Source organism: Schistocerca serialis, chromosome 7 (genome assembly GCF_023864345.2).
Source record: "Schistocerca serialis cubense isolate TAMUIC-IGC-003099 chromosome 7, iqSchSeri2.2, whole genome shotgun sequence".
NCBI lineage: Eukaryota > Metazoa > Arthropoda > Insecta > Orthoptera > Acrididae > Schistocerca > Schistocerca serialis.
The window spans coordinates 488,004,491-488,027,702 of NC_064644.1; the positions used below are offsets into that span (position 1 = coordinate 488,004,491).

At 41.9% G+C, this 23,212-nt stretch overlaps 1 protein-coding gene across 3 annotated transcripts in view; it reads left to right on the forward strand.

Moving 5' to 3' along the window:
* LOC126412783 (peptidyl-prolyl cis-trans isomerase FKBP4-like) overlaps window positions 1-23,212 on the forward strand; it is a 143,953-nt gene that overhangs the window by 53,682 nt on the left and 67,059 nt on the right. For all 3 annotated transcript variants that reach the window (XR_007575341.1, XM_050082553.1, XM_050082554.1), the window contains exons 4-6: window positions 1,611-1,731; window positions 1,829-2,076; window positions 14,120-14,270. Coding sequence is in view for 2 of the 3 variants with exons in the window: in XM_050082553.1 (XP_049938510.1) it covers window positions 1,611-1,731; window positions 1,829-2,076; window positions 14,120-14,270 (520 nt within the window). In the remaining variant the exon portion in view is untranslated. The remainder of the gene's footprint in view (window positions 1-1,610; window positions 1,732-1,828; window positions 2,077-14,119; window positions 14,271-23,212) is intronic.

The following is a 23,212-nucleotide window of genomic DNA, read 5'->3' on the forward strand; positions in this document are numbered from 1 at the left end:
GTTTGGGAACAGGCTGTGATATCCTTCCAAGCTTAAAGAATAATTCAATATATTATCTACATCTAATATACAGCAACATGTAACCTAACACACAACAAACATGAATTCATAGCGATACTTATTTTTCTTGCAGTAGTTTACCTACTATTGAAATACCACAACTACTATGACCATTGTCAAAATGATAGACACGTCGTCATGAAGCTGATGAATTAAACTGTAAGATGTGTGACAATGAGAGTTTATTACCAAATAGTATCTGTAAAATCGTTTGAGATAGATCTCAGACTGTCCAGCTTGCACAGCTTTCTGTTAACGCAGTCAAGTGAGCCTGCCAGGTCCTGCAATGAATAGATCTGGTATTATCATGAACTACTCACACTCTCAACAATATGCTTCTCTCCACTTGCACCGTATTGAATTGTGAAAATCTGCAACTTATTTTAAACGTACTATAGTGGATATTTCTTTGACTGGTAGTAGGCCACCAAATCCTAGAATTTTCAACAAACCATGGCTATATTTGTGCTAATAAATAATTACATCTCAACATTGCAATTTTTATGCCAGTTATTGTGCTTCAGTTCGGCAGAACCAAAATAATTTTTTTCTACTCAATGTGCTGGTTCATTGGTTGTGTCCTTGGTCTTTTATTTTGTTTCTTACTGACAACACTGGAGTGTTCACTTACGGGGGCTATTCCTTTCATTTAGCAATATTTTTGAGCAAAATTTAATAAGTGAAAAACCCTTCGCTTGTAACACTTCTTATTTTGCAATGAGATATATATATTGTCATGAACTGCTTGAAAACAATCTACTTTTCAATGCTTCTTTAAATAGGTAGATATTTCAGTCACAATAGTATTCATATTGTCTGAAAAGTTTATTTTAAAAATTCATTGCAGGTAATGGTATTGATTGGTCAGCACTGCATAAAGATACTTCCAGTGTCATCAACTTTAGCTTAAAAATAAGCGAATTATATCCCATAGACAATTTTTGATCCCTTTCCAATGATTTAAAATGCTTGATAGCGAGAAAAGTTAACGTTAAAAAGAAACTGTGAATATTTATTCTTAAACTCCTCTTATTCCTGAAGCATAATTTCATATAGAAACTTGTTGAATGCGTAATGTAAAAGAACAACATACTTATTGCTATGCTTCACTATTTTGTGTACTCATTTTTAAATGTTTAACCACGTGAAGTGTTGTGTAACAGTGAATAGTGTTCAAAATATCCTGATCACGTGACACTTGTGCTTGGCCTTGAAGACAACACAATGCAGTGTTGTGATTCAGAGGGAAACCATTTTTTACAGTGCTTGTAGCAAATGAAGAACATAAATGTAAGCATTTGTAATTTGTATTAATCTTTCCCAAGGAAGATTTGAGAAAATTAAGAGTGGAAAAGCTACAGACTTTCTGTACCTCAAATAGCTCCAGTATGACTGCCTTAAATACTCAGTTATCCAAAGTGGTGTGGTTTTGTATGTGTGTGTGTGTGTGTGTGTTTGTGTGTGTGTGTGTGTGTGTGTGTGTGTGTATAAGATATATTGATAGGTGATATAAACATTAATAGTTGATCATTGGTGCACTGTTGTTTCAGATTGAGGTTATTGACTGGCAAGGAGAAGACATATCGCCAAAAAAGGATGGCAGTATAACGCGATACCAAATTATTCAAGGTGAAGGCTATAGTAGTCCAAATGATGGGGCAACAGTTGAAGGTAATTACTCATAAAGGATGGTTCTTCAGCAACTGCTGGCATTTTTTATTTGCTGACGGTATTGTGATATAGTTTCATTAACTTATTTTCTCAACAGTTAATTTGGTTGGTAAACACAACGGGAATATTTTCGAAGAAAGAAGCGTTACTTTTCCACTTGGTGAAGGAAGTGAATATGGAATCTGTGAAGGTGTAGAAAAAGCCCTGGAAAAATTTAAAAAGGGAGAAAAGTCAAGAATCATCATAAAACCAAAATATGCATTTAAAAAGGAAGGCAAGCCTGACTTAAACATACCAGGAAATGCTGAAATTGAGTATGAAGTGGAACTAAAAAATTTTGAAAAGGTAACATAATTTAACTTAATTATTTGCTGTGTGATAGATACGATTTGCTTGGGAACTGACAAATGGGCCTTCAACACAAAGATCTCGAGAAGATAGTGGGATTTCATTTTATGTTAATTTATTTACATTGTTTCTATCATGCATGTGATTAATTGAGCAGTTAATTAGTTCATCATCAATACTTTTATAATATCCATGTAATTTTATGAAAGTAAATGTATAGTTTGAAAATGCAGTTGTAGAAGTGTTACAAATGTTTTTGATAAAAGTGGCTTTATATTTTTACTTGCACTCCTTTTTCAAAATGAGAGGAAGAGAGAAGTTCTCTAAATGTAACAAAAAAGTTTGGAAAACAGTGAGAAGAGCCCATTACGCGAGGAGGATAATATTATGCAGAAACGTTATGTAGTAGTGAGAAGCTAAATGTAGTGGTTGACATCTCCAATACTTCAACTTTTCCCATGTAGTTTTACAGAGTAATATACATGCTGGTTGTTATTTAGATGGCCATGTGACAGGTTGACTGTTTCTTGTTTACGTACCAACATATTGATATTGTTTGCATACCAACATATTGACAGGTGTGTGTTGTTTGTTTACAAAAACATGATTTTTGTGTGAAAAATACATAGCTATGTCTTACAAAGATACACGTGTGAAGTGATACAGGGCTATTGCTATAAAAATGCTAAATGGAAAAAGTTTGGCTATAAAGAGGCTATGCACAAACCGTTCAACAACTAGCATAGTCTTATAGAAAGACATCTTGTAAAAAAAGAAATTCTGGTCATATGTAAAGCCTGTCATTGGCACCAAAGTTAATGCCCAGACGCTAATGAATGACACAAGAGTTGAAATTGAGGGCAGCAAATGAAAAGCAGAAATGCTGAACTCTGCTTCCAAATACTGTTTTGAAATGTTCCTTTGTAAAGGAAATTGCAGTAGCACCATGCAGGTATAATTCATGCCACTGCAAAAAAAAAAAAAAATTGTAGGCATAATCTGTACCACATCAGGCATAGTCTCGGATGTTATTGAATTTACTGTATGTTAAAATTCAGGAATAAGTAAGAAACAAGTGTCTTTTTGTTTTCTCCAAAAAATTCCTGCCCCGAGATACAGGCCTCAAAAGGTGACACTGCCAACACCATTTTGAAGGTGCGAATTTTGGAAAAAATTTTTAAATGCTGTATCTCTGTAACAGTTCTAGTTATTTTGTTAAGAGTTTTTTTTTATTTGAAAGATAATTGGTATCCTCCATTTGGACATATCTCTCAAAGTTCTTTTACTGTCGCCTTTTGATTTTTTTATAATTTGCAGATTTTTATTTATTTATTTCATAAATGCCAATCCAGATAAGTTAGATTTTTTTCTGTTGATTAGTACAATGTAGTACTACATTCTCTGTAAAGGAGAGCTTCCACTTTTAAGTTGGGCAGGTTTTATTTTTAAAAATCATTTTTTTAACTTTCAGGGGTAGTGTATGTCTTACTGAAGTAGCTTCTTACTAATTTCATTGTTACAGTGTTTATTTCCATTTTCTTTGTTGCAGTTATTTCTTATCAATTTCTGTGTTGCAATTACTTCTTATAACTTTCTTTGTTGCAGTTACTCCTTACACTTTATTGTAGTTTCTTGTCAGTTTCTTTGTCATGGTTGTTCATTGAAGTTTTCTGTATTGTAGTTGTTCAGTATTAATTTGTTTACTGAAGAAGCTTCTAAGAAATATGAGACCATCCAGTGAGTTCTGTGTTTTTGTGAGGTATTTGCCAGTTGACACAGTTACTGTCTGTTTGAAATGTCTGCTGACTGGGGCCACAGGAGAGTGAAGTATGCTGACTACTTGCACATCCATAGAAGAATATCAGAGAAAGAAAGTTGCTACTCACCATATAGCGGAGATGCTGAGTTGCTTTAGGCACAACAAAAAGAGTCTCACTATTATAGTTTTTGGCTATTAAGGCCTTTGTCAGCAACACACACACACACACACACACACACACACACACACACACACACACACACACACACACACACACACACACACGTGTGCCCGCCCGCGCGCGCGCGCAAATGCGAACGCAACTTGCACACATGTCTGGAGTCTCAGATGATTGAAACCACACTGCGAGCAGCAGCACCAGTGCATGATGGGAGTGGCGACTGGGTAGGGTAAGGAGAATTCTGGGGCAGGGAGGGGGAGGGATAGCATGATGGGGGTGGCGGACAGTGAAGTGTTGCAGTTTAGACGGAGGGCAGGAGAGAAGGTGGGGAGGGGAGGTAAGTGCAGAAATCAGAGACATAAAAAGAAATTAAAAGACTGGGTGTGGCGGTGCAATGATGGCTGTGTAGTGCTGGAGTGGGAACAGGGAGGGGGCTGGATGGGTGAAGACAGTGACTAACGAAGGTTGAGGCCAGGAGGGTTACGGGAACATAGGATGAATTTCAATTCAGAAAAGCTGGTGTTGGTGGGAAGGATCCATATGGCACAGGCTGTGAAGCAGAAATTGAGATCAGGGATATCATGTTTGGCAGCGTGTTCAGCAACAGGGTGGTCCACTTGTTTTTTTCCCACAGTTTGTCGGTGGCCATTCATACTGACAGACAGCTTGTTGGTTTTCATGCCTACACAAAATGCATCACAGTGGTTGCAGCTTAGCTTGTAAATCACATAACTGGTTTCACAGGTAGCCCTGCCTTTGGTGGGATAGGTGATGTTAGTGACCAGACTGGAGTAGATGGTGGTATGAGGATGTATGGGACAGGTCTTGCATCTAGCTCTTATTACAGGGGTATGACCATGAGGTAAGGGATTGGGACTAGGGGTTGTGTTGTATATTGTGTAGGTTTTGTGGACGGTGGAATACCACGGTAGGAGGGGTGGGAAACGTAGTGTGCAGGAAATTTCTCATTTCAGGGCATGATGAGAGGTAATTGAAACCCTGGCGAAGAGTGTAAGTTGTTGAGGTTCTGGAGGAATTTGAAAAGGGTGTTCTCACCTTCAATCCAGATAGCAAAGATTTCATCAGTGAATCTGAACCAGGTGAGGGGTTTAGGATTCTAGGTTTTTTAGGAATGATTCTTCTAGATGGTCCATGAATAGGTTGGCACAGGATGGTGCCATGTGGTTGCCCATAGCCATACCCTGGACTTGTTTGTAGGTAATACTTTAAAAGGAGAAGTAATTGTGGGTGAGGATATAGTTGATCATGGCGACTAGGAAGGAGGTTGTTGGTTTGGAATCCATAGGGCGTCTGGAAAGGTAGTGTTCGATAGCAGTAGGGTCGACAATGACCATGGACTTCTTTGCACCTGATATCCAGCACGGTAGCCAGTCCGTTGTCTTGGGGCCGCCATGTACCCTGTTGTCAGGGTTGTAGCCCCCTGACCACATAGGGATCGCTCTGCTGATGATGCCTGCACCGTTAACTCCCCACGTATGCCAAGTGGTAGATGCCCATCCCCCTGGGGCATCGGGATTCCAGACAATGGCCATCCTACCAGGTAGCCTTTTCTGCAGCTGGGTGGTGCCTGTGTGGAGGGCCCCTGGTGGGAGTGGGTGACATCAGGGCAGATGACACACGATGAAGCGTTGTCCATCATCTCTTGCTGGTGGTGAAACACCAACAGTTTCTAAGCATTCATGAGCTCAATTCTGTGCACAGAAGTACGATCTCAAACCATTCCCTTCCCTGGCCACACCATGGGAAGATTGGCAGGCTAAGGATGGCAGCGGATCTTATTCGCCCCGCTACCTTGTATGTTCAAGAGCTGATGGGGAATCTTTCACGACAATGAAGCCTCACTTTTTTGTTGAGCATTTAGAGGACAAGTTCGGGGAGGTGGAAGGCTTGTCCAAAATGAGATCTAGTTCAGTCTTGATCAAAACAGCATCCTCTGCCCAGTCACAGGTGTTACTCGCTTGTGACAAGATGGGGGATGTTTCTGTAACCATCATGCCACATAAGAGCTTAAATATGGTCCAGGGTATAATATTTCACAGGGACCTTCTTTTGCAGTCTGATGATGAGTTGCACGCCAATTTAGAGTGGCAGTGTGTAAATTACGTTCGGCATGTCCACCATGGTCCTAAGGATGATCAGGTTACCACCGGTGCCTTCATCTTGGCTTTCGAGGGTGATACATTGCCCAAAAAGGTCAAGGTGATGGTCTACCGCTGTGATGTGAAGCCCTATATCCCTCCCCCAATGCAGTGCTTTAAGTGCTGGAATTTCGGCCATTCGCCTTCCAGTACTTCCTGTACTTCCAGCATCACATGTCGAGATTGCGGATGCCCATCACATCCCATTACTCCACGTACCCCGCATCCCATCTGTGTCATGTGCTGAGAGCACCATATGCCTTGCTCACCAGACTGCAGTATTCTCCAGAAAGAGGAAAATCTTGGTGTACAAGACCCTGGGCCGACTGACCTACACTGAGGCTAAGAGAAAATTTGAGTGCCTGCGTCCTGTATGTATGACTGTGTGACATCGTCTTATGCCGCCGCTACAACAGTTCTGGCACAATCAGCTCCAACAACCCCAGTCACCTCTCAGAGCTGGAAGACTACACTTGCCCCTTTGATGGTGGGGGGCATTTCCCTCCCTGTTGCTCCTGCACCCCGGCTTCAGGAGCAACACAACCCCCCCCCCCCCCCCAACCATGGGGGACGTCCGTCCCCACATCCAAGCCGGAGAAGTGTAAGTCTTCTTCGGCTTCTCTCGCTAGGAAGGGGTCCATTGGGTCCCTCCCTTCCCAGGTTTATGCTAGTGGGAAAGATGACATCTGCCAGTGGCTGAAGAGACCGAAAGCAGCTGGTCATAGGCCTCCACACTCATCCTCAGTCCCGGAGACTGAGCCAGTGAAGTCCTCCCAGCTAGGGGAACCCAAGGAGCAGTGAGAGAAATTCAAAAAGAAAACCCCGAAGACCAAGAAAATTCTGGTGGCGCCCACACCACCGCTACCCACAAGGTCTGTCTGAGGATGGGGTGGAGATTGTGGCATCTGCTGAGGACCTAGATTTTGCCAGACCCTCAGACAAAATGGACATAGACTGCTCAGGCAATAAGTCGGTGGCAGCATGTGACTCTGAGGCATAAACTATCTCATTGTATGTTCCATGCCTTCCCAGTCTCGCAATGATGTCATCCTCCTGTGGAATTACGGCGGTTTTTTCCACTGTCTGTCTGAGCTACGGCAACTGTTAAGCTTTACTCATGCTATCTGCATTGCCCTCCAAGAAACCTGGTTCCTGGCAATGCGGATCCCTCTCCTCTGCAGCTATAAGTGATATTACAGGAACCGTAGCGACTATAATGAGTGTCAGGTGGAAGTTTGCGTTTATGTCCTAAATTCAGTCTGTGATGACACTGTGTGTCCCTTCAAACCCCTCTTGAACCTGTGACTGTCAGAATAAGGACGACACAGGAAATAACTGTCTGCAATGTATATCTTCCTCCAGATGGTGCCGTAACCCTGAATGTATTAGCTGCACTGATTGATCAACTTCCTAAACCTTTCTTACTTTTGGGAAATTTTAACACCCATAACCCCTTGTGGGGTGGCACTGTGCTTACTGGCCGAGGCAGAGATGTCGAAACTTTACTGTCTCAGTTCGACCTCTGCCTCTTAAATACTGGGGCCGCCACACATTTCAGTGTGGCTCATGGTAGTTACTGGGCCATTGATTTATCAATTTGCAGCCAACGAATTCTCCCATCTATCCCGTGGTGAGCACTTGATGATCTGTGGGGTAGTGAACTCTTTCCCATCTTCCTATTACTGCCCCAGCTTCAGGCCCACGGACACCTACCCATATGGGCTTTAAACAAGACGGACTGGGGAACTTTCACCTCTGATGTTACTGTTGAATTTCCCCCACACGGTAACATCGATGTGATGGTTGAGCAGGTGACTACAACAATTGTTTCTGTGAAAGAAAACGCGATCCCTCGCACTTAAGGGTGCCCGAGGCGTAAGGTAGTCCCTTGGTGGTCACCGGAAGACGCTGAAGCAGTTAAGGAACGTTCGCGAGCTCTACAGCGGCATAGGCGGCACCCTTCCCCGGAGCACCTCACAGCCTTTAAATGGCTCCGTGCCCGAATCCGCAAACTTATCAAGCGACAGGAGCAGGAGTGTTGGGAAAGATATTTCTCAAACATTGGGTGCCATAAGTCGCCTTCCCAAGTCTGGCAAAGGTCATATGTCTTTTCGGGTACCAGGCCCAAACAGGTGTTCCTGGTGTTACCATAAATGGCGTGTTATCTACCAACGCAAACGCAATTTCCAAGCACTTTGCTCGAGCCTCTGCATCGAAGAATCAGCCCAGCTTTTAGCACTCTCAAACGGTGGCCGGAAGGGAACGTCCTCTAATTCACTACACGCCACAGTGAATCCTATAATGCCCCATTTACAGAGAGGGAGCTCCTCACTGCCCTTGCACATTGCCCTGACACAGCTCCTGGGCCTGATCAGATCCATTGAGTGTGTCTCTATTTTTAATGGCCGTTAATGGTCTAGAAGTAGCTGTCGGGCCGCCCGTCTCACTATGGCCATAAATGGTCTAGCAGCAGCTGTAGGGCCGCCCGTCTCACCTTCTCTGTATGTAGACGACTTCTGCATTTCGTACTGCTGCTCCAGTACTGGTGTTGCTGAGCTTTGCCTACAGGGAGCCATCCACAAGGCTCAGTTATGGTCTGTAGCCCAAGGCTCCCAGTTTTCAGCCGCAAAGTCATGTGTGATGCTCTTCTGTCAGCATCGTGCCATTCATCTGGTCCCAGAACATCACCTTCATGACTATCCACTCACTGTAGTGGAGACATATTGATTCTTAGGACTTGTTTTTGACACTTGATTGACTTGGCTTCCTCATCTTCGTCATCTTAATCAGAAGTGCTGGCACCGCTCTACGCTGCTGTGGCTCTACAGAGCCTTTGTCCAATCCCAAATTGACTGTGGGAGTGTGGTTTATGGTTCGGCGGCACCCTCAGCGTTGCATTTACTCAACCCTGAGCACTACTGCGGGGTTCGACTAGCGACAGGAGCTTTTTAGGACGAGTCCGGTGACCAGTGTACTGTTGGAGGCTAGGGTCCCTCCATTGCAAATTAGACATGCACAATTGCTTGCCAGTTACATTGCACACATTCGTAGTTCTCCTGAGCATCTGAATTACCATCTCCTTTTCCCGCCCATGGCAGTCCATGTCCCCGCATTGGTGCTTCAGGTTGGGGCTAATGATTCCGGTTCGGATGCAGTTCCTTCTCTCCGAACTGGAGTCCTTCCTTTTACCACCTCTACTTGCAGTCCTATCATGTATGCCTCCATGGTGTATGCCTCGGCCTCAGCTTCGTCTGGACATTTCATGTGGCCCTAAGGACTCCGTTAACCCTGCGGCTCGCCGCTGTCACTCCCTCTCGATTCTTGACGTGTTCCGGGGCTCTGAAGTGGTTTACACCGACGGCTCGACGGCTTATGGTCACGTAGGCTTTGCATATGTTCATGGAGGACATATTGAACAGCACTCCTTCCCAGATGGCTGTAGTGTTTTCACTGTAGAGGTGGCAGCCATATCTCGTGCTTTTGAGCACATCCGCTCGTGCCCTGACGCGTCATTTCTGCTGTGTACTGACTCATTGAGTAGCCTACAAGCTGTCGACCAGTGCTACCCTCGCCATCCTCTGGTAGTGTGCATCCAGGAGTCCATCTATGCCTTGGAGCGGTCCCATCGTTCAGTGGTGTTTGTCTGGACCCCTGGACACGTTGGAATCGCAGGCAATGAACTTGCTGACAGGCTGGTCAAACAGGCGACGCAGAAATCACTTCTGGAGACGGGTATCTCCAAAGCTGACCTGCGCTCTGTCTTACAGCGCAGGGTTTTCAGGCTTTGGGAGACGGAATGGCATAACAGTACGCGCAACAAGCCACATATCATTAAGGAGACAGCGAATGTGTGGAAATCTAGTGGAGGAATGTATGGAAATCTTCCATGCGGTCCTCTTACAGGGAATCAGTTGTCTTCTGCCAGCTCCACATTGGCCATACATGGTTAACACATGGTCACCTACTCTGTCGCAAGGACCCACCTCTGTGTCACTGTGACTCCCAAACGACAGTTGTCCACCTCTTTTTGGACTGCCCACTTTTAACCGCTCTTCGGCGGACTTTTAACTCTCCCAGCTCCCCACCTTCGATGTTGGGCGACGATGCCTCAGCTGCAGCTTTAGTTTTAAGTTTTATCCATTAGAGTGAGTTTTATACATCTATGTAGGTTTTAGCACATGTCCTTTGTCCTTCTGTGTCCTGCACCCTAGTGCTTTTAGGCTGGAAGTTTTAATGTGGCTTTTTTTTTTTTTTTTTTTTTAAAAAAAAAATTGTGGTCAGCCAGCCATTGTAATCTGCTTTCTTGTTTTACTCACTTCTGTTTCTAGTGTCTCTGTTGTTTTCTGGTCCTCTTTTGTTCCTTTTAGGATTCATTGCCTTTCCTTTGTTCTTGTGGTTTTTCTTTTCTTTCCAATTTGTGTTATATGTTTGATATCCATAAAATAGTGAGATATAAGAACAAACAAAATAACAGACTTTGTTCAGGTTGGGAATAAGTGTTCTCATTTGAAGACTCTGTTTCAAAGTGAAGATCTTTCCAGTGACGACTTTTTGTGTTCTAAATGTTTTGACAGAATAACAACAGTGACAGTATCAGAACAAGGTGAAGCCTCCCATGGAGCAGATGATGCAGATTTTGCATCAATAGATAAAAAATTAAATACCCTGAATCAGTCAACTACAGAGGAGGGTGTTAGCCCTGTTAAGAAACTGTGGTCAGTGAAGTGAGTCATAAGCTCTATGCATCAAGAAAGCCCAGAGAAATTACTAAAGTTATAGATGAATACGCTACAGCAAAACTGACCACACTCTTCAAAGTAGACATTCCATCTTCAGAAGAAAATGAACCAAAGCAATCTTGCACCTCTTGCCAGGAATTTTTCACAAATATAAATTCAGCTGTTGGATATTGTGCATTCTTCAGTGAAAAGGTGCAAGTTTCAACTATTATTCGAGAGATATTTTCAAAGAAAACAATTTTGAACCACGTTCCATCAGTATCAAAGTACATGGTAGACAAATCAAGAAGTGTGAGGTCTGTAAAGGAGTCTTTGGAAGACCAGATCTCTATTATGGGCATTCTGTAGAAGCAGCTAAAGTTCAAATAGTGCTGGCATTTTATGTGGAAGATAAATGGGACTGTTCTCACCAGAGTGCCAACAAAAGACACTGTAACTGTAACAGCTGAAGGTCAAAAAGCTGTGAAAGTGAAGAGGTACATGACTCGCAGTATTAAAGAAACTTGCAATTTATATGAGCAACTATACAACTTCCCATATTGGAAGATAAAAATCTTGTGCACTACGACCTAAATGGATAGTTCCACACCCACCTAGATGTCTGTTTACGTGCGTACTGCGCGAATTTTGAATTTTGTGTGGTGACTTTGAAGAACTTACTGGAGCATGTGACATGTGACACCTTAGTAGGGCGTGTGATGTAAAGTGAGAGACTTGTTTGTTTCAAGAATGTGGTGACTGCCCTGGAAAGGGAGGACTGTCTTTACAGGCACTTGGCCTGGAAGATGTAGCAGATAACTCCGCAGAAATTACCTATGCGACATGTGAGGAAAATAAACTAACGAAGAAAATGTTGCCTTTGACAGTTTTATTGATGAACTTGGTAAATGTTCAGTGAAAGCAGTAACACACCAGCATCTGAAGAAATTGCAACAACAAATTCTGGAGAACTATGTTTAGTGCTTCACTGTGATTTTGCTGAGAACTGGTCAGCAATTCTCCCACAAGAAGTACAAGGACATCATTAGAGTAATGACCAGGTTTCAATTTTTATAGGAGTGACATATTTTCAGAATAAGACCACAAGTGTTGCAGCTGTAAGTGATGACACAGGACATGACTCGGCACATGCTTTGCTATCAATCTGCAAAATTCTTCAACTGAAAACAGGGGCAGAGAAGATCATCATCATTCTGATGGTGCTCCTAGTCATTTTAAAAATCGTTACCAACTTTTTGAATCAAGTAAGTCGCTTATGCCAACTGACTGGGTATACAGTGCTACTAGTCATGGGAAGGATCCTTGTGATGGTGTAGGAGGCCTGCTGAAGCACCAAGCTACAAAACATAATCTTTCAAAACCAAATACAGCTGTGATTCAGAATGCTCAGGATTTTATGAGGGTCGTGAAATCTTACACTTCCATGGCCTTCATTCTTTTGTCCAAAGAGGAAATCGAAGAATTTTGTGAGCAGAAAAAAGAATGCTCCACACAAACTACTCCTGTGAAGAGAATTCAGAAGACACATTTTTGGACTCAGTGATAGGCGAACTCTTATTGCACGCACTTTAAGGAGCAAGAAAGAAAAAATTTCGTTCGTTCGGCCAACACCTCAGCAGCACCAGGATAATATTCAGATTCACAACCTGAGAAGGGGTGTGTGTGTGTGTGTGTGTGTGTGTGTGTGTGTGTGTGTGTGTGTGTGTGTGTGACCGGTGAATTTCAGAGATTATAGACACCAGTTATGAGTTCAATGAAATTGTGGTGAACTTCATGCTACCACATGGACCAGCTGCTGGATATAGGTTTCCAGCTGAAGGACAGAAATGCCGCCATCAGTGCTAACTTCCTAGATTGTAAGTGCTCCAGTTGTTATTGGTTCAACAGGAAGGCATCACTCTATATCAAAGGAAGATACTGAAGCAGTGGAACACATTTTTAGTTCATTGTCTGCCTAATTTCAGTACAAAACTGAGGGCACAGAAGTTTGCTTAGATTGAAACCTTTTAAGTCATGGATCTTTCACATACATTTTGGAACTATTTAAAATGCTTGAAAAATGAGTCTCTTGCTCATCTTGCAGAAATAAAATTATGTTCAATAAGGCTAGGTTTTGATTTATGTGATAATGTAATAAAACAGGTTCTATGTATGGGAAAAATTTCAGTTGTTTATAAAACCTGTTCAACATAAAAGTGGAAGCTCTCCTTTTCAGGGATTGTGAAACTATATGGTATTAATCGACAAGGGAAAAAATTCGAAACTTTATGGATTGGCATTTTTGAAAAAGAAATCCATAAATTATAAAAAAAGTTCAGAACGCCATAGTAAAAGAACTTTGACAGATAAGTCCAAATGGAGGATTTCTTTGTAATCATAAAGCAATTATCTTTCAAATAAAAAAACTAACAAAATATTTAGAACTGTTCTAGAAATACAGAATTTTAAAACTTTTTCCAAGATTCGCATCTTCAAAATGGTATGCACAGTGTTATCTTTGGAGGGCTGTATCTCAAAGCAGAAATTTTTTGGAGAAAACAAAAAAAAGTGTTCCTTACTTAGTCCTTCATTTTAACATATGTTAAATTCAATAACATCAGAGACTATGAAGGTAAGATTTTTTCCTAGCCTGCCTGAATTGATATGGACTATGCCTTTATCGATAATAAACAATGGAAAACCCATACTGAAATAATAATATAAATTAGGTTTGATTGCTACTCACAGCACAGAGAATGCAGTGAATGCATAATAGATAGAATTCTAATGAAGGATTTGGTCTGATAACTAAAGTATAACAGTCTAATATTAATTGTGTCAGTCTGCTATTAAATACATCCTCTGTATGGTGAAGAAGGGTCTATTCTAATTCATATTGATTGCATTGAGAAGCAACTGAAATCACTAAAATTAAGCAGAAACTCAGAGATCCTATGCTATAGATCCCTAACATTCTATACAGAAATTGTGGGTTATATTCCTGTAACATTCATTCTTTTCCCTGTTAAATGATACAAGAACCATATTCCTATTACATTTATTTTGCAGTGTCATAAAAAGCAACCCAAAGTTGTGCCAATTCACAGCCAAGATCTGGGTGTGAAGAGGCCAGTGATGAAAGTGTACACTTTATTGCCTCTCTTGTCATTATGAAGAAAAATGAGCTAAATTGGTTTTTAATGGTTGTTTATTTTACTCCTAGGCAAAAGAAGCATGGTCTCTAGACGCTGATGAGAAAATTGAACAAGCAAAATTTTTCAAAGAGAAGGGAACGAATTATTTTAAAGCTGGCAAATATGCATTGGCTGTTAAAATGTATAAAAAGATAGTGAACTTCTTAGAGCATGAGACAGGTAAGTATTTGTTAGTGCTCCATCAGTAGAGTTTTAGTTATTACATTATACAAGACGGTCACATAAGTATTACAAAATGTTGAATCAGTTATTGGCATTGCGCAATGTATGTGTGATTGTGTGTGTGTGTGTGTGTGTGTGTGTGTGTGTGTGTGTGTGTGTCCTCCCAAACCCCTGAATAGATTTCAACCAAATTTGGTATGCAAAGAGTAAACTTCACAAGTATCAGCACTGTGAGGTTTTGTAGCCTGCAAAAGAAGTGTTAGATACAAACCAACATGTGTGTTTTCAGTCCCTGCCACACACTTTTCCCTGCATGACAGATGTGTTGTGTGGGAATCGGCCTGCCAGCCACCAGTGTGTAGGCATATTAAATGTAGTAGTAGCATTGGCCACCCATATCCACCTGCTTTGTGCGGCACCCACACTCGAGGGATAAAAATCTTACTTAGTAGTAGAAGATTGCCCCGCAGTTGATGTACATGTTGATGGGTACTGTGAGGAGAAGGGGAGGGGCAGGGAAGGTTGAGAGTGGTAGATGAAAGGAGGACTAGAGGGGGGGGGGGGGGGGGCAGCAGGAGGGGCTGGATACGTGTGAGGGGGCAGGAGGAGGAGCGTTGTGACACTGAGAAAGAGAAAGCTGATGGAAATGAATGGTTATGGCAGGGGGGCAGGGGCAACCGCTGAATATGGAGTGATGGGAGCAGGAGATCGATAATGTGAGGGAACAGAGGAGGTGGATAGCAAGAGAGGGGGAGGAGAGGATGAGGTTGACAAATGGAGGGAGGAGGTGGTGATGGGCAGAGAGAGATGGGGTTACAGGGAGAGCATGGGGGGGGGGGGGGGGAGATGTGAGATGGGCAGAGATGGAGAGTGCGGAGGAAGAGTTGGACATAGGGAGGGGAAGGAAGTATGATTGGAGAGAGTGGCTGGAAGAGATGGACAGAGGGAGAGAAATGGAGAAACAGACAGTTGGATGGAGGAGATGAACAGGTTGATGTGGTGGGCGGAGGGATGAGCAGACAGAGAGATGGGTCAGGAGGGGGTGGACACAAAGAGGGGATGTGTGCAGTATGTGTGTCGAACACGAGAATAAAAGGGCAGAACAGGTACTGCATAAATAATTTTTCCATTGGACAACAGATGTTGCACTTGACGCTATGACACTCATTGACCTAGGTGTCATGGCATTGGGACCTCTGTTACATGTTAGCTCCAGTAATTCTACAAATGAAGTTTATTTCTACTGCAGGGATATTTCTTACAGTTACATGCAGAATAAATAAATAAATGAAAAGTAATGATGATAAACATATCTCACGATGTAATGTTTGAATGCAGGGTGTATTGCTATACAAGCTTTTGGATAAATTGTCAGATTTTGTAAACTCGCCACCTTCTCTGTTCTGCAGCTTATTTGATGTGGATTATGGGGTAAAAAAAATCTCCACATGCAGATGTAACACTAAAAAGCTTTCTATTTTTTCTTGAGTTTTTTTGTATTTAATCAGTTAATGTAGTGACAAATATTGAACATACATTGCACCAATGCAACTATAAACAAACTATAGTTACTTGTCAGAAGCTGACAGGTTTTGGGTTCAAAGTACTGCTTATCAGACATTAGCAACAATATGAATAAATTCATGCTAGCAACAGCGTGAATAAATTTCCAGTTTCTGAATACAAGCTATCACCCATAAGTTTCAGTGCTACACAGTTGTGGATGACCCAAGTATACAGGCACCCACCACTGGTCCATTCACTGTGTTTTTGCATCCAACAGCTCCTGCCTGATGCTAAAATGAACATGTGCAATAAAATACACACTTTTTCAGTACATCAAATAAAATTGAAGTGATGAATAACAGACGTAGAAGACTCAATGAAGCAAATTATTTGGGCGAAGTTCCTATGGTGAATGAAACTTGGGTATCATAGGGTATCAACGCTCTGACACTCCAGACATAATCCTCTGTTTAGCACACTGGATGTAAGGAAATTACCTGAAGTTTAAATGGACATTTCATGCACACTGAGGCAGTAAAGAAGCTTAAGAAACAGTTTTTGGTTTCCTTACTAAGAAATTTTAGCATGCATTCTTAATGACAACCATATTTTGCTTCTGATTATAGTTAGTTGGAAATGAATGTCATTTCTCCTATACACTGAAGAACTATGTCTTAAAGAACGCTATTAACCTTAAGAGAGTCTGTAAACCTCTTCAGCATATGGCCAGCACACATACTACTCTCACAAACAATACTGTTTTGCTCACATTTAACGTCACTTCTTAAAGTTAAATAGGGCAGAGTGATTACGAAAAGACAAGGGAATCAATTAGTAAAGTGTACCAGATTTTTTATTTGTCTCTTCAACACAATATAAATAATTTTAAGTAAGTTTTGAGAGAGTTTTACAAAACTTGTCTTTGAGCATAGTTTCAAAACTGCAAAATAATTTGCATTTAGCAACATGATTTAAGATAAAAAGTCTGTGTTCTCCACATATATCATTAACCAGCTGCTTCCAGATTTCATGTTGTTAAGATCCTACACTTCATATTTCTCTTTAAAGTAAACTGCACAAAAATAAGACTCATATGCCTGTAAAGATGTCTCAATAATACTGCTTGACAATTGCCAGTTACATAACTTTAGTGGAGAATAAATAATTCTCTCTTCTCTTGAACCTCTTTGCTACAAGTAAGTGTCTCCTTACATCTTAAAAGGCCACACTTATGTATGCATTTATGTGCTAAATAGCCAGCAAAATATGCTACTGAACACTGTTCAGAAGAAAGGGCTTTCTGAGTGGAAGACGGATATTCTTCAGCCTTGATGGTACTGACATGATCATCCACAAAGGAACAGGGAGTGTTACGGATCTCCACATTTCCAGAGCTGTTTAAGTGCTGAAGTTCATCTGCCTTTTCCAAATCCCATGTGTTCGGTAATAGCGTCTTATCAGTGTCACTCACACAGTTTGAAAGGTCAGTTAGCGAATTAATAGTGCTGGTTCGGAACAAACACCTTAGTGTTCTTGCTGTTGGGTTCCAATAGTAGCCATCTTTCTGATGGGACTCTGGAAATAAATTCTCTAGGTCATCTTGCTTCAACCTGCTGTTCAGTAAAAACTTAACGCGAACAGATTGTTCTTCTAAAAAGAACTGAGCCATATCATTAACAAACAGTCTATCAGTCCTGTAATGCATGGCGGTGTTGTGATTTTACCTGTCATTTTGTCACTTCTACAATTTGTGTTGTCTGACCTATTGTAGCCATTACTAGCGGACATTGTTGTAGTAATGAACCTCTACATGAATTAGAGGAAAACGCTGTGCTGGGCACTGTTGTAGTAATGAATCCCTATATGGATTAGATGAAATTGCTGTCCTGCTATTCAAAACAGCAAACAAATTGCTCATAAATTCGATAAAACCACATGTGTTTTCAGCTACATCGCTCTGCAAATCTTTGGTTCCTGTACGTGTTGTGACAGCTGCAGCAACAGTGACTGAGGATTTAAACTGCCATTTTCATGTTCATTCTTCAATGAATCAGGTTGTAAATGACGGTCAGTGGGTTTTAACAACTTCCTGCATATTTTTTTTTTTTTTTTTTTTTTTTTTTTTTTTTTTTTTTTTTTTTTTTTTCATCATCTGGTTGGTATTATGTGCCAGTGTAATGTCTTCAAATGAAACAACAGCATTGTTGAAAATTGTGTTACTAATAAGCAGATTGTTTTGTATGATTTGTTATATATATCTCTGGAGCATCATAAGTAGCAAGTACTCACTATCCATTTACACTGAAATAGTCTTTCTGGTGTAACCTATAAATGCTTGGCAGGCTTTGATTGCTGGCTTTCGGATCACAAACGACCAATTTTGTTTTGCTGTAAAATAATTAGCTCCTGTAAGAGTCCCAATAAATCCACATATTTAGTCCCGAATTAGACATAAAATATGAAATGGGCAATTTCCAGTTACTGTGGATACTCAAATCATAAAGAAACGTGCATAATCAGCAGGAAGTGGTTTCCTTCCCCTATTGCCCAAATCCTCTAGACCTACTAAACCTGAATCTTGGTGTATTCAAATGCTACATTATCAACACCTCGTCATACACATGTCCTCATGCACATGTTTTGTGCCTCATATTTCTTACCAGGTTGCCTAAAAAGATTTTGTTAAAGCATGGTAGAAATTTTGTAGCACCAATCAATCATCCAATTGCACATTTTTGGTAAATGATGCTCTGCATTTAAATTTCCTTCTCAGGTATAATGAGCAACCAATGAAAAGCCTCAACCAATGTATGTGCAAAGTTTTGGAGTAATCCTAAAGAAGCTTGGAGCTGCAGTTCAGGTTTATGTGCACTATCTCAACATATTTCACAATTACATAAAAATTCAGGTACCGACATCCTCATTTTCCTACCCCTTTTTGCTTTCTTTGTCAAAAACGGCCGGAAAAATAATCCTGTCTCAATATCAAAGATTTACATTCACACTACCAGTGCTGTTGAACCTGTATGAGAATATTTTTTCAACAAAAAGCTACTTAGTAGAGTTGGTACACGAAGCTCGTTCTCTTGTCCTCTCTTTTGTAACCACTTGTTCATGAATGGTAATGAATGCTGGTGATTTGTCTTTGAATGCTGAATTGCTTGTGTTCACTTCCATTCACTGTGGTGTAACTAATGCTTCATACTGGTTTACTCATGTTCGGTGTTGTACACATCAGGCTTTACAACGTGGAAATCATGTATGATGATTTTTTCCCTGGCTGGGGATCACAGTCATAATATACTTTTTAAATGAAATCACTGCCACCATTAGACTGGAAGTTTTTATTATTCATTTATTTCACTGTGGCAATTTCAGCTGTAAAGCCAATTTCAAGTGCAAGGTTGCAACTTTGTACTGCTCCTATCATTGTATTGTTTACCGAATGGTTTCACATTATGCCCTACAACTTTTGTTTTATACCTTGCGCTTGAAAATGGCTCTACAGCTGAAACTGCAGTTGTGAAATAAAACATGTCAAATGTTGGCAATCATTTCATTTAAATACATTGTATGATTTGTGGGTAGGAAGCGCAGTTGTCACTTTACATCAACCTGTAAGATCAACAAAATGTGGACAGTATTGAGTGCTTAGGATGAGGTTGGCAGTTTGTACAGGAGGAGATGGACAGGCAGAGGGGGAAGGAGCAGACAGACGGAGGGAGGAGGTGATCTGCATAATATATGTCGAAGTCATACACTGACAAAGGCGCAGAGAATAATGTACTCAATCACTTAATCTCCTTGAAGAGTTTGTCCTCTCCATCCCCCCCCCCCCCCAATCCCACTCCATATACACTCCTGGAAATGGAAAAAAGAACACATTGACACCGGTGTGTCAGACCCACCATACTTGCTCCGGACACTGCGAGAGGGCTGTACAAGCAATGATCACACGCACGGCACAGCGGACACACCAGGAACCGCGGTGTTGGCCGTCGAATGGCGCTAGCTGCGCAGCATTTGTGCACCGCCGCCGTCAGTGTCAGCCAGTTTGCCGTGGCATACGGAGCTCCATCGCAGTCTTTAACACTGGTAGCATGCCGCGACAGCGTGGACGTTAACCGTATGTGCAGTTGACGGACTTTGAGCGAGGGCGTATAGTGGGCATGCGGGAGGCCGGGTGGACGTACCGCCGAATTGCTCAACACGTGGGGCGTGAGGTCTCCACAGTACATCGATGTTGTCGCCAGTGGTCGGCGGAAGGTGCCCGTGCCCGTCGACCTGGGACCGGACCGCAGCGACGCACGGATGCACGCCAAGACCGTAGGATCCTACGCAGTGCCGTAGGGGACCGCACCGCCACTTCCCAGCAAATTAGGGACACTGTTGCTCCTGGGGTATCGGCGAGGACCATTCGCAACCGTCTCCATGAACCTGGGCTACGGTCCCGCACACCGTTAGGCCGTCTTCCGCTCACGCCCCAACATCGTGCAGCCCGCCTCCAGTGGTGTCGCGACAGGCGTGAATGTAGGGACGAATGGAGACGTGTCGTCTTCAGCGATGAGAGTCGCTTCTGCCTTGGTGCCAATGATGGTCGTATGCGTGTTTGGCGCCGTGCAGGTGAGCGCCACAATCAGGACTGCATACGACCGAGGCACACAGGGCCAACACCCGACATCATGGTGTGGGGAGCGATCTCCTACACTGGCCGTACACCACTGGTGATCGTCGAGGGGACACTGAATAGTGCACGGTACATCCAAACCGTCATCGAACCCATCGTTCTACCATTCCTAGACCGGCAAGGGAACTTGCTGTTCCAACAGGACAATGCACGTCCGCATGTATCCCGTGCCACCCAACGTGCTCTAGAAGGTGTAAGTCAACTACCCTGGCCAGCAAGATCTCCGTATCTGTCCCCCATTGAGCATGTTTGGGACTGGATGAAGCGTCGTCTCACGCGGTCTGCACGTCCAGCACGAACGCTGGTCCAACTGAGGTGCCAGGTGGAAATGGCATGGCAAGCCGTTCCACAGGACTACATCCAGCATCTCTACGCTCGTCTCCATGGGAGAATAGCAGCCTGCATTGCTGCGAAAGGTGGATATACACTGTACTAGTGCCGACATTGTGCATGCTCTGTTGCCTGTGTCTATGTGCCTGTGGTTCTGTCAGTGTGATCATGTGATGTATCTGACCCCAGGAATGTATCAATAAAGTTTCCCCTTCCTGGGACAATGAATTCACGGTGTTCTTATTTCAATTTCCAGGAGTGTAGTTGTACTAGTACTTCAATGCAATGTACAAATTAATTCCAACTGTACAGAGCTGCAATAAATGATTCATTCGTTTTAAAGGATCTGTGTTTTCCAAAGTGTGACTTGTACAAAAATGGTGCACGAATAGAACTGTAAACCCACCAAGTTTACGTTTTGCACTCTACAAATGTTCTAAGAGTGCTGCCCTGCTCTCAAGGCACACGTCCAAGCAGTAGTCTAGTTTGTTCCATATCTGTGGTCATCACAGCAGCATTCAAGCACTCTGAGCGTATCCACAGTCCTTAATGTATACACAAAGAAAAATTCATAAGGTGTTGGAGCAGACGACTTGGAGGGCCAAGGCTGTAGTGCGACATCATCTTCACCACTACACCCAACAGTGATGTGGAAGTTCATTGTTTAGGTAGTGATGATCATTGATGCTCCAATGTGGATGGTGCTCCATTTTGTTGAAAGATGAAATTCTTGGAATCAGCAGTCAGTTGTGGAAACAGCATCAGTTGCAAGTGCAGCTCCATCTGTGACAGTGCACAGAAAACATTAAACTTCGGTTAACTTTATTCATGCGCCACAATTTTTGTGAGGATGTTCAGTGTCTCACACCGTCACATTTGGGCTATTAACATTTCCATGTAAATGGGAGGTCGCTTTGTTGCTAAATATCAACTTGGAGGTGAAATGATCATCCTTGAGTTCCTCCTCCATTGTGATGCAAAATTGGAGGTACCCCCCCATAATATTCCAGTTGTAATTGTTGCAAGAGTTGCAGTTGGTATGGTTTGAAATATAACTGCCATCGTAAAATATTTCTACACAGTTTTCTGCATTATTTAAAGTTCGTCGCTTGTGTGGATCGTTGGTTTGTTTCAGTCTGCATACAAAATTCTCCCTCACCCTCTCCACAGTTGCATCTGATACACTTTCTTGCTAGATTGGTACTTTTCTGTTTACATGGCAGTTTTTTCCCATAATTCCTTCTGAATGTGTATGCTACACTGTTTTAAAAGATAAACATCTTGCAGATTCCAGTGCACAAGAACTCTTTCTTGCTTTGTTGCCATTTTGTCAATATGGTCTACTCATAACAACAGCTGGTGGGCACAATGCAAACTTGGTGAGTGTATAGTTCCATTCACACGTCGGTCACATTTGTACATATAATACTTTGAAAAGCATAGAACTTGGAAATGAATCGAATCGTTTATAGCAGCCGTGTACTATCTTACTCTAGATGATTACGGTTGTTATTCATTGTTAACAATAATAGTACTAATAACACAAATACGCTAATTTTATCAATTTCTGCTTATATTTATTTTTTGGTGGTTTGTAGTTAATCTGCCTGTGTGCTGATCACAGATATCGCATCTGCTTTGCCGCAGTTTCAATGGTTTAGTGTATGTGATTTCTTTACACTGCAGTAGTAAAGAGTATATAAAATAATGAAATAATTGGGCATCATTACTTTAGTATATTCAGTGTCATTACTTCTGTAATTTGCTAATGAAAACTCAAAAAGTGTCATTGTAAGCACAGCACACACATGTAAAAGAATGTTAACTGTCGGTGTCCCCAGCATAATCACAACTAAACTGAAAATTCAATAAGAAGTGAAGATTTGTTGTCCTTATTCTTTTATGGGCAGCCATCTCTTTGTTACAAACCAGTCCCTAAATATGGTCATCCATCATAACACAGTCCCATTTTTCTTTATATCTGCTTTCCATGTCTTTGAGAAAGCACTCTCCATGTTCTTCACTTAAGTCTCTCAAGTTTTCCCTAAAGAAGTCCAGGTGTGGATGAAGCATGTGCAGCTCGAGAAACTTTCTACAACCAAGAGTTCTATATCATTCAATGAGGGATTTAAACTGTCCATTACATGTCTCACTTTGATTCTGCACAAGAAATCAAGTTACTGAAGCATGAAAGGCTTCCCATTCTTTTTTTTCTTTATGTCAGACATTTTTTGTGTCAGTTCATCACTATTCAACATTGAACAAATCTGAAGCCCTGTGAAAATGCAGCCCACAGTTTTAGCTGGTGACAAGTTAGGAAACATTTGCTTTTTAAACTGTCACTGGATCAACTGTTCAACCAGTCTGTGTTTTATATGCAGAGTCTGTAGCAAGACCTTATCCCATGGTACAAGAG